We start from the raw sequence: 11,443 nt of genomic DNA on the forward strand, positions 1-11,443 counted from the left end.
ATATAAACGTTAAATCACCTGGAATAGTCACAAAACTACGGACACAACGCGATGCAAAACAACCACAAAGAAACTGACCATAAATAGATATAAAGATGCTAAAGACGCAAAACGATGCAATACCACCTCAAAGAAACATAAAATGATCACATCGATATGATAATCCGCCATAAACTGGAGCGCAAAGTCTGCAAAGTAACTGTAAAGAGATGCAAACTGAGTTGTAAACAGACAAACTAAACAGTTATCACCCTCCAAAACTCATGTCAGGGACGCTTTAGTCACAGAAACACAAACACACTCTTACCCACTCGATAAAAATGACTGAAAATGGAATTTTAAAAATTCGTTACACTGAAATGCTAACGCTAACGCTCTCCGATAACGTTAATGCTAACGCTAGCCGCTAACTACTTGCCTTACCTTCGCGCCGCAGGTGTGTTCAGCGTCCATTCTCACTCGTGTTCGACAAAAACCAGCTCCAGAGTTTGTTTTAGCATCCAGACCTCTTCATTAACGATAAAAAAAGCAGCTCTAGCGTTTGTTAAAGCATCCAGATCTGATAAGGACGTTTTTCACTTCAGTACTAGCAAACAGAAGCAATGGTTCAAACTTGGCTTAAATCTGTTTTCCGACTCCACCTCTCTGCGCTCCTCCCCAGAGGGCCATGGCCAATCAGGAGACACGTCGCGACCAATGACGACATACGTCAGCTAACATTTGCAGAAAAACGCTGATTGGCCAGGCCATTCCGGTTCGCCTAGCAACAGCCTCTGATTGGTCTTAAAATTCACCGTAAAAACGAAGAGAAGACTTAAATGTGGCGGATAGGCATACGCTATACGCACCACATTCAGATCAGTTGCAACTTTATATTGACATTTTTGTTGAAAGAATTTTGCAGTGATGTGATTCCCAAAGTTATAAATAAATAAAGTTATAATAAATAAATAAATTAATTAAGTAATACAACAAAGTAGTTAGTAGTTTTCTTATTTACAAGCAAACAGTGTACAACTATAAATTACGCCAAACATACTGTATAACTATCAACTCTGTATTGTTCTGCTCATTGTCTTGAACTTTAAAATTCATTGTGCCAAGTAAAAAACTCATGATCTTCAATCCATGAAACAGCTGCTAAGCTATTTTACTAGAGGATGATGAAAAAGCTCACACTTGATCCATAGCAAAGTGAAATGATGATTACTTACAATGAATTGGCTAATGGAGATGTATAAATGTCGACACAAAGGTGGCTCCAACTGGCTGCAGAATATAAAAACAATCCAGCAAAATGGATTTGACCATGTAATGTTTATTAAAAATATAAAAAGAAACAAAAAGTACAGCTACTGTGAGATTAAAAGGCCAAATCTACAAAATGATGACATTTACAAAGACGTGGCAGCAATCTGCAAAGTTGAGTCTTCATTTGCAGTACCTGTCTGCTTTCATTTTGCTTCTCCTGTATTGAAAAAAAACAAAAAAAACAGTATACAATCAATCCATTATTTTATTGTCAATTCAGTGTCTACACCCAAAATCAAATAACTCATAAAATCTCCTGTTAACAAACTGTTACACATTTCCTGAACAATGTGCCTATGAATTTTCAAAATTCAGACAAAAAAATGCAAGAAGCTTCTTGATGGCTGCAAGAAATGTTTCAAGGCCATCACCACTGCCAAAGGCACTGGAAACCTATATAAGTGAAGGGTGCCAATAATTGTGTCTGGGGTTTATATTATGGCTGTATTTTTTATGTCATTATGTGAAAGTATTTGTTGGTGTTGTTAATAAATAGCTTTTGACATTTTCTTAAAATATTCTGGTTGTACAAATTTTGTACATAATTTGCATTAATTTCTGAAGATATTCTGAATTATGTCCTTGAAGTTCAGGTGTGCCAATAATTTTGACCATGACTGTATGAATCAAGGCTGGTCCCACTGCAGTGTGAGCATTAAGCTTTTATGTAAGCCTTTTGTCTGGATCTACACAAATCACTCTTCTATCAATGGAAGCAAATTCAGAAACATGTAATTTACACTTTATATACTCCACACATTGAATTTATAAATAAATTATTTTTACTTTTGTATTTTATATGAGATTTATTTGGATTTTGAACACCAATGAATTAATCTTGAATGCAATCCTCTTAATTGGCTTTGCATTTTATTGTGTGTGAATGTTCTGATAGTCCTTGATGTAATTTAAATTTAGCAGAAATACCTACAGTCTGAATTTAATTACCTCTTCTATAACTTTTCTTTTGAGAGAAAAGAACACTTAAAGGAGAGTGATTATAAGACAAAACTACACAGTGTTTGACACTAAAAATATAAAGAGCTTATTTTCACACCTGTCAAGCAAAGCTTCATGAAACTTCCCATCCATTCTGGCTTTCTTTAATGTGGAAGTAGTGTCCTCATTAACCCTGAGCCGCCGATCTTGAAAGCTTTGAAACTTCTTCCTGTAATTCACATGGCAACATTAATGAGACAATTACAAAAGGTTGTGGAAAGGGAAATGACTCACATTAACACTGACTCACAATTATAGAAATTTTCACAACTTATCCTTTTCTTTAGAGATCTGATATCAAGGCTCAAAGAGGCTAAATCTTAAAAAAAGAGGATAAGATAATGAGCCCAAGTATTGACTAAAGCAGAGTATTTAAATGTTGACAGAGGCAGCCACAGTAGGCTGAATGGCTAAGCCTACTAGCTGCCACAAATCAATACGTACAGTGCTTTGATTTAAATAATCAGCTAAGGCAGGACGTTTTCCCGGTGGAGTCCAATAATTAACGTAGAACATTAAACATAATTTCAGCCTGAATTTCTACATGTATCTACTAAGTGCTACTATTGTTGCATCAAGGTAACACTGGCCTGTGAAAGGCTGTGAGGACATCATCCCCCTTCATGAATATTTTCCCATATAAATGTGATTGGAACAACTTTAAAATGATCTGTTATTTGAATATAAACTATCTTAACACTTCATTTAAATATCTTGCACAGCAGTGCTATAAACCACCAAGAGATCTTTCTTTGATGTGTAGTTTTTCTTTGCTCTGTCTGTTGTTTTATGATTCCCAAGCTGCACTCCATCCTGAAAGGCATTTTAGACGCTAAACACTACATCAAGACACAGGCTCAAGGGCAGCCATTATCAACATGTCAACATGACGAGTCCATTTCCCCAGCATTCATCTAAAAAAAAAAAAAAAAAAAATAGAGAGGGAACACAAACCAAAGCATGCCAAGCAAAAAAAAAAAAAAAAACAGCTTCAGACATATTGCCTAGAACTTAATGGGCCACAGACGGGCCGTATATAAAACACTTGCAGCATCGGAAGCTAAAATGCGGTGTTGCCTGCTTCCTCATCCCTCTCTTAACAGCAGACCATCAATTGCATCTTTAAGGTGCGGGATTGATGGGGCGGTAGCTTAAAGGAATAATATGTGATTTTGCCGTCAAAATCTGGTCGATGCAGATTGACACAATGTGAGGATAATGGAAAGAAAATCACTGTTTTCCCCCTCAATTAGAACAAAGTGCTTATTTCAAAGGATGCTGCAGAGCATACTGCTTAAACTGTAAAATGCCAAAATGTTGTGAAACACAAGTATGTTTACTTGGTTACTTGGTTACATTTTCCCGCTGGTAACCAGGTGAAAGAATAATAGTTGTTCCCCTTGTCTTATTCAGATAATTTGTGGTGAAATTATTCAGCGATTCACAGGAGGGAAAAAGTAAAAATAAGAGATAAGTCTGAAAAATGAAAAATGAAGCTAATGTTGTGTAGGACATTTGTATTCATCTTATGACCCCATTGTGGGAGTCCTGACCCACAGGTTGGGAACCACAGCTGTTGCTAATATTTCATCCACCTCAATATGGAGGTTTCACAAAGATTATTACAGGACTGGTGCACTGGCTTGCACTCTGGTCAAATAAATTAAAACTACCTTTATAACAGCAGCCTGTCCTCCTCCTCACAGTGCCCTAATTTTTAAGTACCTAGGTTAAATAACTTTACTGCGACCCGACTTCAGATAAGTGGCAGAAAATGGATGGATAGACTTCTGATCTTAAATCACTCATTAAATTCAAAAAGGTCTACTGATCTTTGCAGAGAGTAACAGTTAATTTGAAAGTTATATGCAGAAAATCCAACATGGGTTTCGTTCATTTGTTTTTTGACTGGGCTGCTTGTGTAATAAGTCAGCACTGAAGTTATACACAGTGGAGGTTACGTACACATAATTGATCTCGCAGGACTTCACGTTGCCCCTGTCCTCATCTGCAATGTCATCTTTACGCCTGACCTCTCGTTCTGCACTCGATCTGATCTGTTCATCATTCAGGTAAAAAAAAAAAAAAACAGAGAGAGAAGTTGTGAATTAAATATCAATACCTTGAACCCCCTGAAGTGAGGTCACAAACATTTTTCCCCCTTCCATCTCAAGAGTCAAGTCCTCGCTGAGATCGCATGCTTAAAATGAAAGGATTAACATGCAACCTTGTGGAAGAACGCAATTTACACATCACCTTCACCATCTCGTCATCCCCTGCTGTCTTGCTCTTGGCCACAATGTCCCCACTGTCACTGTAGGAAATGAAACAGCTATTTGCTGCCAGGAGAGCCATTTTGCCCTGAGGCAGAACACAGAGAAAACAGAGAAGGCAGTAGATTAGATAGAATTGCAGTGGGATTGGTTGTTGTGACAGGCATGGAAGGTTGCCTGATATTTGATGTAGAAGAGTCTCAAGGTTGTGCCGGGGAAGGTTGTTTATAGGTTCAACAAAGCATCAAGGCGAGGAACGTTCTACAGTGATAAGGTAAATTCATTCTGCATAATGAATTTGTTGTTCATGACTAGAGCTAAGTGTTATCTCTCATGGGCTTAACTCCAATCAGCCATGAGGCGAGGCGTGAAAGGCAGGGGACAGAATAAATAAATTAAATAAATACATAAATAAATAAATATTGATATGCCAAAACTGCAAAAAAATATGTGTACTTATTTTTCTCAAAAACTAATTACTGTTCATGTGGGTATTCATAGAGATATAAATAATTTACAATACAAACACACTTTAATTAGAACTTATGGGCATTTCATTTTTTCACTTTTTTTCTGACATTTATTAGACAAAACAGCATAATAATAATAAAGACAGAATTATTGCCAGATTAAATGATGATCAAAGTAACTGGTAGTTGCAAAACCCAAATCAGCTTTTACAAATGTCACATCTGAGCAGCTGGAACGGATAACATTTTGATAATTTGGCTTTAAAAATGATTAGATTGATTCATCTGTTATCAAACTAGGTAATTGCTTTCTTTCAGTAAAATCTGACCTATACTATATATAGACACTGCCCTGTACATTGTACAGCTCCTGCATTTGCATAATAGCTTTGTGTTTGTGTTTTTTATCTTAATTAAATCACCATCTTTGTTAATATAATGTAAATTTGTTCTCTGCATTGTGTGTAAGTTTAGTCTTTATTCAGAACCACTGATAACTTAAGTCAAATTTATTAAATTGTCAACATACTCATCAGCCAATCATGTTGATTCTGATTCTGCTTTTAACAAGCACAACTACAAATTAGACTGGACACAGTGCTGAAGCATACTTCAGTGACTAAAGTACTTTTTTTAATGACTGTACTTTTTTCAAAACAAATTTAACCAAAATCTCTCTTAAGACTAACAAAGCCACACAATGAAGGGCTACACTCAAGTGGAAACACAATTCCACAGGGTCTATTAAGCTATTAGTTGGCCTGGGGAAATAATTACATGAGACTGGAAAGGTTTCGGGATTGGCTACAGCACAAGTCACAGGACTAGGATGGGACAGGAAGAAATAAATAACACCCAGGTACGATGGAGAAAAGATTCACTTCAGTGTTGGCCATAGTCTGAGAGGCCCCTCTGCTTGATTTTAAGTAGATAGATAGATAGATAAGAACTTTATTGATCCTTTGGTGAGGTTTCCGTCAGGAAATTCAAGTGGTAACTTACATAGATTAGCAGAGTCAAATTTAGAAGAGGATTTACTCACATCTTGAAAGACTGGTTCCCATTGTTCCCTGGAGCCAATGGCATCAGAACGTCCCACCACCAAACCCTCAGAGTTGATACCGAGGTACTTTCCATATCCAGACTTCAAGGCTACACTGCAACAGCCAAAAATCACAAAATGAAATGGCACTGGCTTTAATGCTTCAGAAGGAGACCACATAAGGAAGGCTAATCTAATGGTCAGCACATGACTCAATGTTTTTCTTCATGACAACTAGCACCTGAAACTAACACATAGGAAAAAGCTCTACAACAGGCAGCAAGGAGAGGTTGCCCATGGAAGTGTAAATTACTTTGGTGCATCTAAACCATATAAAAGAGATCCTTCATATAAAATGCTGAAGTGGGGTTATAAATCTGTGGGTGAGAGATTATCTATGGATGGAAATACTACGTGCAGTTTGTCTTTGTGTACTCACCGTGAGTCTGAGACCTTGATGGCAGTAAACTGCTCTGGAGGGTCTGGTCCTTCATCATCTGAAACATATAAAACAATCTTTACCTTTTAAACATTTTATGGTTGTTAGTATTGCTTGTCAAACACAGTGTCATTTTGTTTCCTTTATTTTTGATCATTTTTTGATTTGTTTTTAATTTGTTTTATCCCATATTGTTGATTTCAGACTTATGTAATTCTGTTCTCACTAGACACCTCTGTATGAATAGAGGTGGCTTCTGTCTACCAGTTAAAATTATTCAGCAAGCCAACAGCTAAGTTAAAATATTCTATGATGCTCTGACTTGTAACCAAATTCTGGACACTGATCTTTCAGTTCGGACAGAAAAAGCTTTTGCCACACAAAGAGGAGAATGTAGTGTTTAATTAATAACTGTGTAACAATCATGTATCATTATAAAAATGTGCATAATTTCTTCTCACAGCAAGGTTATCCTTAAGACCCGTTTCATGTTTCACTTATGCATTCTTGTAATTAATAATGCAAACCCTCTAGCTATGCAGTGCTGTGCTGATCGGTGTGCAGTTCACAAGCACTTAAATATTTGGAATATGATCCCGAAAGAGCTGTTGTGTTGCATTTAAATTCTTTATCTTATGCTGAGGTCTCTTGTGCTCCTTTATGATTTCATAAACCTGCCTGTGTTTAGGGCCCTTCCTGACCTTTACGATAAATCAAAATTTTGTGCAATTTGTAGTGTGTCACACAGGCATCTGGTCAAAGAAGAACAGAGTATGTGAGCCATTAACGAGGGAAGCATTAATAAAGCAGAGGTAAAATGTGACATAAGCGGCTTTTTCAATGGGCTGATTATCCGTTGGAATATGTCAGACTGTGACCTCTGAGTTGGCTAAGAGAACATCAGCATGTTCTCTCTGACCTGCAGGTGAATGTGAACATTTCTGCAGCTTTCTAAAAGGCTGTATCATCCACAGTGTGCCGTCGGTGCAGAAAATCCAGCAAAGAGGGGAAAATCTCTAATCTCTCTTTCTATACTGCTAGCTTGCGTCCTCTTTCATCTCCTGGAAATGAGCTTATGTGCATGCAGAGGATGAGGACCCACTAAGGGAATTGGGATGTTTCAATCTCAAACCATTTTCACTGATTCTCACAAAACGTGGGCTGAATTAATTGTTAGTAATGTCTCTCTCCGGGCAGACTGTGGCAAGGAGCACCACTCCCTCAGAAGTGCCTGAAGGCAGAAGTGAGTGAAGACTCAGAGTGAGCTCCGTCCTTCCCCTCAACTCAACCCCAGCTTTTGCAGCCTGGTGTCTGGATTTACTACTTAAATACTTACTGCTTTGTGGACTGAAGGCAAAACCCCCCTTCATCCACCAACGCCTGGAGCCTACAGTAAATGCAACCTCAAAATTGAGTTTTAGGTTCTTCAAGTTTGTACAACAGTTTGAAAACAGCTGTTGAATTTTCATAATAATTTAAAATGCAGATAAAAAACACACACAAGTTGCAAGCTGTGCAAAAGATGCCCCTGAGACAGTCTAGCGTGTCCAGCAATGTACACTGGGATGTATGACCAAGTGACTGGAATAGTTTACCAGAACATCTGGTATGTATTAGAAGTCCCCAAGTCCCATTGAGAAACACCACCAAAAGTGGTCTTGGGGTCACAGCCCCTGATCTTATGGTTGTATTACTACTGGGACCAGTTATACATATATGTGTGTGTGTGTTCACAGAGGCTGAAGGATTAGGATCTAGGATCTGTATGGAATCGTAAATTGAACAAAAGATTTTTCAAAAATGGTAACAAAGCATGGACATCGTCATACGATTTAGCTGTATGGTAATGTAAAATAACATTGAATTATTGTTCAGGTGATAAATTATTAAACCACAACAAAAGGACATTACTTTGAACATTAGTAAAAAGAACTGTCCTTCAATACAGCTCAGAAACACATATTTCACCATTGAAAAGTGATTATACCATATGTTGAGTCAGATATCTCCCCTCAACACAGAAATGTTCTACTGTGTTGATAAAGAGTGATTATATGGAGTAAAAGCCACAAGGGCAGTATGAAGGAGCTGAATTCCAAGTCACCTCAGCGTGTTTGCTTACCTTTGTGTGGTGCACCGAGAGTGAAGAGTCCAGTGTCCAGGGCATGGATGTATGAGTTGTTCTGCATCTCTATGGCAACTGTTCCAGTAATTTCCCCAAAGCCACTGATGGACCACCACCCACCTGGTGAGTAGAAAGACCCATGTCAACAGGTGTAATAACAGAGGGCATCACTGTGTGCTTTAAAGCCACAGTAACATTAAGATGCAATCTCCACTCAGAGGACAATTTTAGAGTAAGGTGTACTGATATAAAACATGTGCTATGTGTTTAGGGTTAGCATTAACAAAAATCTTGACTTAGAAACCTGCTCAGCTGATACCATGTTTACCTCAGTGCCACTGTATTTCAGGGTAGCAGATTACTTGTAGCTGGTGCTTCTAAACTCAGTGACAAACCATATGACCAAAAACTGTAATACAAAATTAGCACTATATGTTTGTTTTAGATGTAACAGAAAGTTGCTGCATCACTTTGTATCAATCAAAATGTAATTTATCTCTTCAAAAATCTGTGATCCAAACGTAGACACAGGAGTTGCCCTGCAGCCAAAACATCAAAACACTAAAATGGAATATGCTTTCACTGTCAAATTGATTAAGACGTCATACTAAAGATTTGTTCCAAATCACAACATATCTGTAATATCAGTTGGATATATATATACATATATGGATATATAATGGTGGTGCAGTGATTAGCACTGCTGCCTCACAGAAAGAAGGTTCAGTGTTTGTGCCCCGGTCCGAGCCCGGGTGTGTGGAGTTTGCATGCTTTCTCTGTGCCTGCGTGGGTTCTCTCTGGGTACTCTGGGTTCCTCCCACAGTCCGAAGACATGCATGTTAGGTTAACTGGTGACTCTAAATTGCCCGTAGGTGTGAATGTGAGTGTGAATGGTTATTTGTCTGTATATGTTGGCCATGCAATGGACTGGCGATCCATACAGGGTGTACCCCGCCTCTTGCACAATGTCAGCTGGGATAGGCTCCAGCCCCCCCGTGACCCTTAACGGATAAGTGGTATAGATAAGGGATGGATGGATAGGAAATGCTGGTTCTTTATCAATAGTCAATAATTTTTTTAACACTTTTGTGGTCAAAATGTCAATACCTTTTGTGAACAATGCTTAAGGAATTTTTTTGCAAATCTCTCACTAATTTTCAGCTATTATATTTGCAACAACAGCATACCTCACAATCCTCTTTATAAAAAAAAAAAAAAGGACACTTTGCTCCCTCGTCCCTGACTATCTCAGCCAATTACATGCCAGTAAAAAATTCTCAGTTTAATGTTGATGGCAGATACCTTTTGTTTTTAGTTTTTACAAAACAGAAATACAGTAGATACATACCAACTATATCAGGTTTTTCTTCCTCATCTGATGCCTTTCTCTTCTTATCTTTGTGCTTCTTCTTTTTCCTGTGAAAGAAATGAAAAATGATTATGTCAAATAAAAAAGAATTTAATATGACTCAACATGGCCAAATGTTTACTTATGAAGGGAGACCTAAAAACAAAAATTTAGATTCTCACGCAGTAAAGGAAATTTCTGGAATAGTAAATGCATCTACAAGGCTATACAATCACTGAGTTATCCGCTATCATTTAGTTTCCAATATGAATGAAATCTCTAGGATGCTACAGAGCCTTCAAAAAGCAACAACTCTGGTGTTCTTACATCATCTTTGTCATGAAATGTAAGTCTTGAGCGAATGAAACCATGCTGATTTATTTGCTGTTGTTTGAGTGTCAGGTTGGGAGTGGTTTCATAATGTGGAGGTTGATGTTTGTGCTGCTGTTGGAGCTACTTCGAGACAGAAATAATCTTTTTTTCTCCACAACTGAGCAATGGGTGATATTATAGCTGTTAGCATTAGCAGCCGAGAAAGGTGTTAATGCGCTACCTTGTCTCAGACAACCGCTGGACAGTCAAATAAAAATCTCTTAACAATTACTGTACTAATAGTTGATTATAAGTTAAAAGGCCTAATCGCTAAATTAAAAATAGACATACATGGGCTGTAAAGAAGTGTTCACCGCAACGTCCTCATTTTAGCCTGTGCTACTATCGCTTAAGCTAGCACAGGCTGCAGAGATCCACAAAGTTAGCCGTTAATGATTCTGTAGACGATAGCAATGAGTGCTGCTAAGTAAAATAAGAACTTACCCTTTGTTAAGACCTTTCAAAACCAATTTGGTTGATTTAACATGGGAATATTCCGCCATTTCTTCACCGAATCTAGTGCCTAACACAGCAAGTAAACACTGACACCACAAGTACGGTGGCTGGGAAGTACAAATGTTTATATTCGCCCTGAACAACCATACAGTGCCCTTTCATTGATTCTCTGTAATCCGCTCGCTTCACAAACCTGTAGTCTATGCGAATCACCAGCCTTTATTACCAGCCTACAATATATTTCTTACATCATTTAGATTCTAACACAATTTGTGTTATTGATATGATAATAATAATAATAATAATAATAATAATAATAATAATAATAATAATAATAATAATAATAATAACAATTAAAGCTGCGAGCAGCGTTGAACGGGCCCTCGCACCCGGCGCCCGTCGGGGGAGCGGCGACCGCGGGACCCCGGCAACCGCGGGGTCAACGCAGGTCGCAGGGCACACGCTGGCGTAACAGTTCACACTTCCGAGATGTAAAAATTTCAAATAAAAGCTTTTATGCTAATTATTTTCTGTGATAATATTTTTCAGAGCTCATCATCTGTGACAGCTCTTGGCTCTCCTGACTGTAACCTCTCTGTGGCAGCTTC

At 38.0% G+C, this 11,443-nt stretch overlaps 1 protein-coding gene across 1 annotated transcript; it reads right to left on the minus strand.

The window, feature by feature from the left end:
* Window positions 1–1,298: 1,298 nt before the first annotated feature.
* On the minus strand, window positions 1,299–10,944 carry LOC108893119 (protein FRG1). The gene is made up of 9 exons (XM_018690953.2): window positions 10,824–10,944; window positions 10,008–10,075; window positions 8,657–8,779; window positions 6,535–6,592; window positions 6,096–6,210; window positions 4,567–4,671; window positions 4,276–4,367; window positions 2,369–2,479; window positions 1,299–1,468 (listed from the first exon to the last, which is right to left on the minus strand). The coding sequence occupies exons 1-9, from the start codon at window positions 10,880–10,882 to the stop codon at window positions 1,432–1,434; spliced, it is 768 nt and encodes a 255-aa protein (XP_018546469.1). The 5' UTR covers window positions 10,883–10,944; the 3' UTR covers window positions 1,299–1,431.
* Between the last annotated feature and the right edge of the window lie 499 nt (window positions 10,945–11,443).

This window comes from Lates calcarifer, linkage group LG5, assembly GCF_001640805.2.
Source record: "Lates calcarifer isolate ASB-BC8 linkage group LG5, TLL_Latcal_v3, whole genome shotgun sequence".
NCBI lineage: Eukaryota > Metazoa > Chordata > Actinopteri > Centropomidae > Lates > Lates calcarifer.

Excerpts from the sequence above, each read along its gene's own strand:
- LOC108893119 (XM_018690953.2), bottom strand. The coding sequence starts at position 10,882 with ATGGCGGAATATTCCCATGTTAAATCAACCAAATTGGTTTTGAAAGGT. Across the intron at positions 8,780-10,007 it reads AGAAAAACCTGATATAGTTG|GTGGGTGGTGGTCCATCAGT; the intron begins GTATGTATCTAC and ends TCTACTCACCAG. Across the intron at positions 4,672-6,095 it reads GGGAACCAGTCTTTCAAGAT|GGCAAAATGGCTCTCCTGGC; the intron begins GTGAGTAAATCC and ends GTTCTGCCTCAG.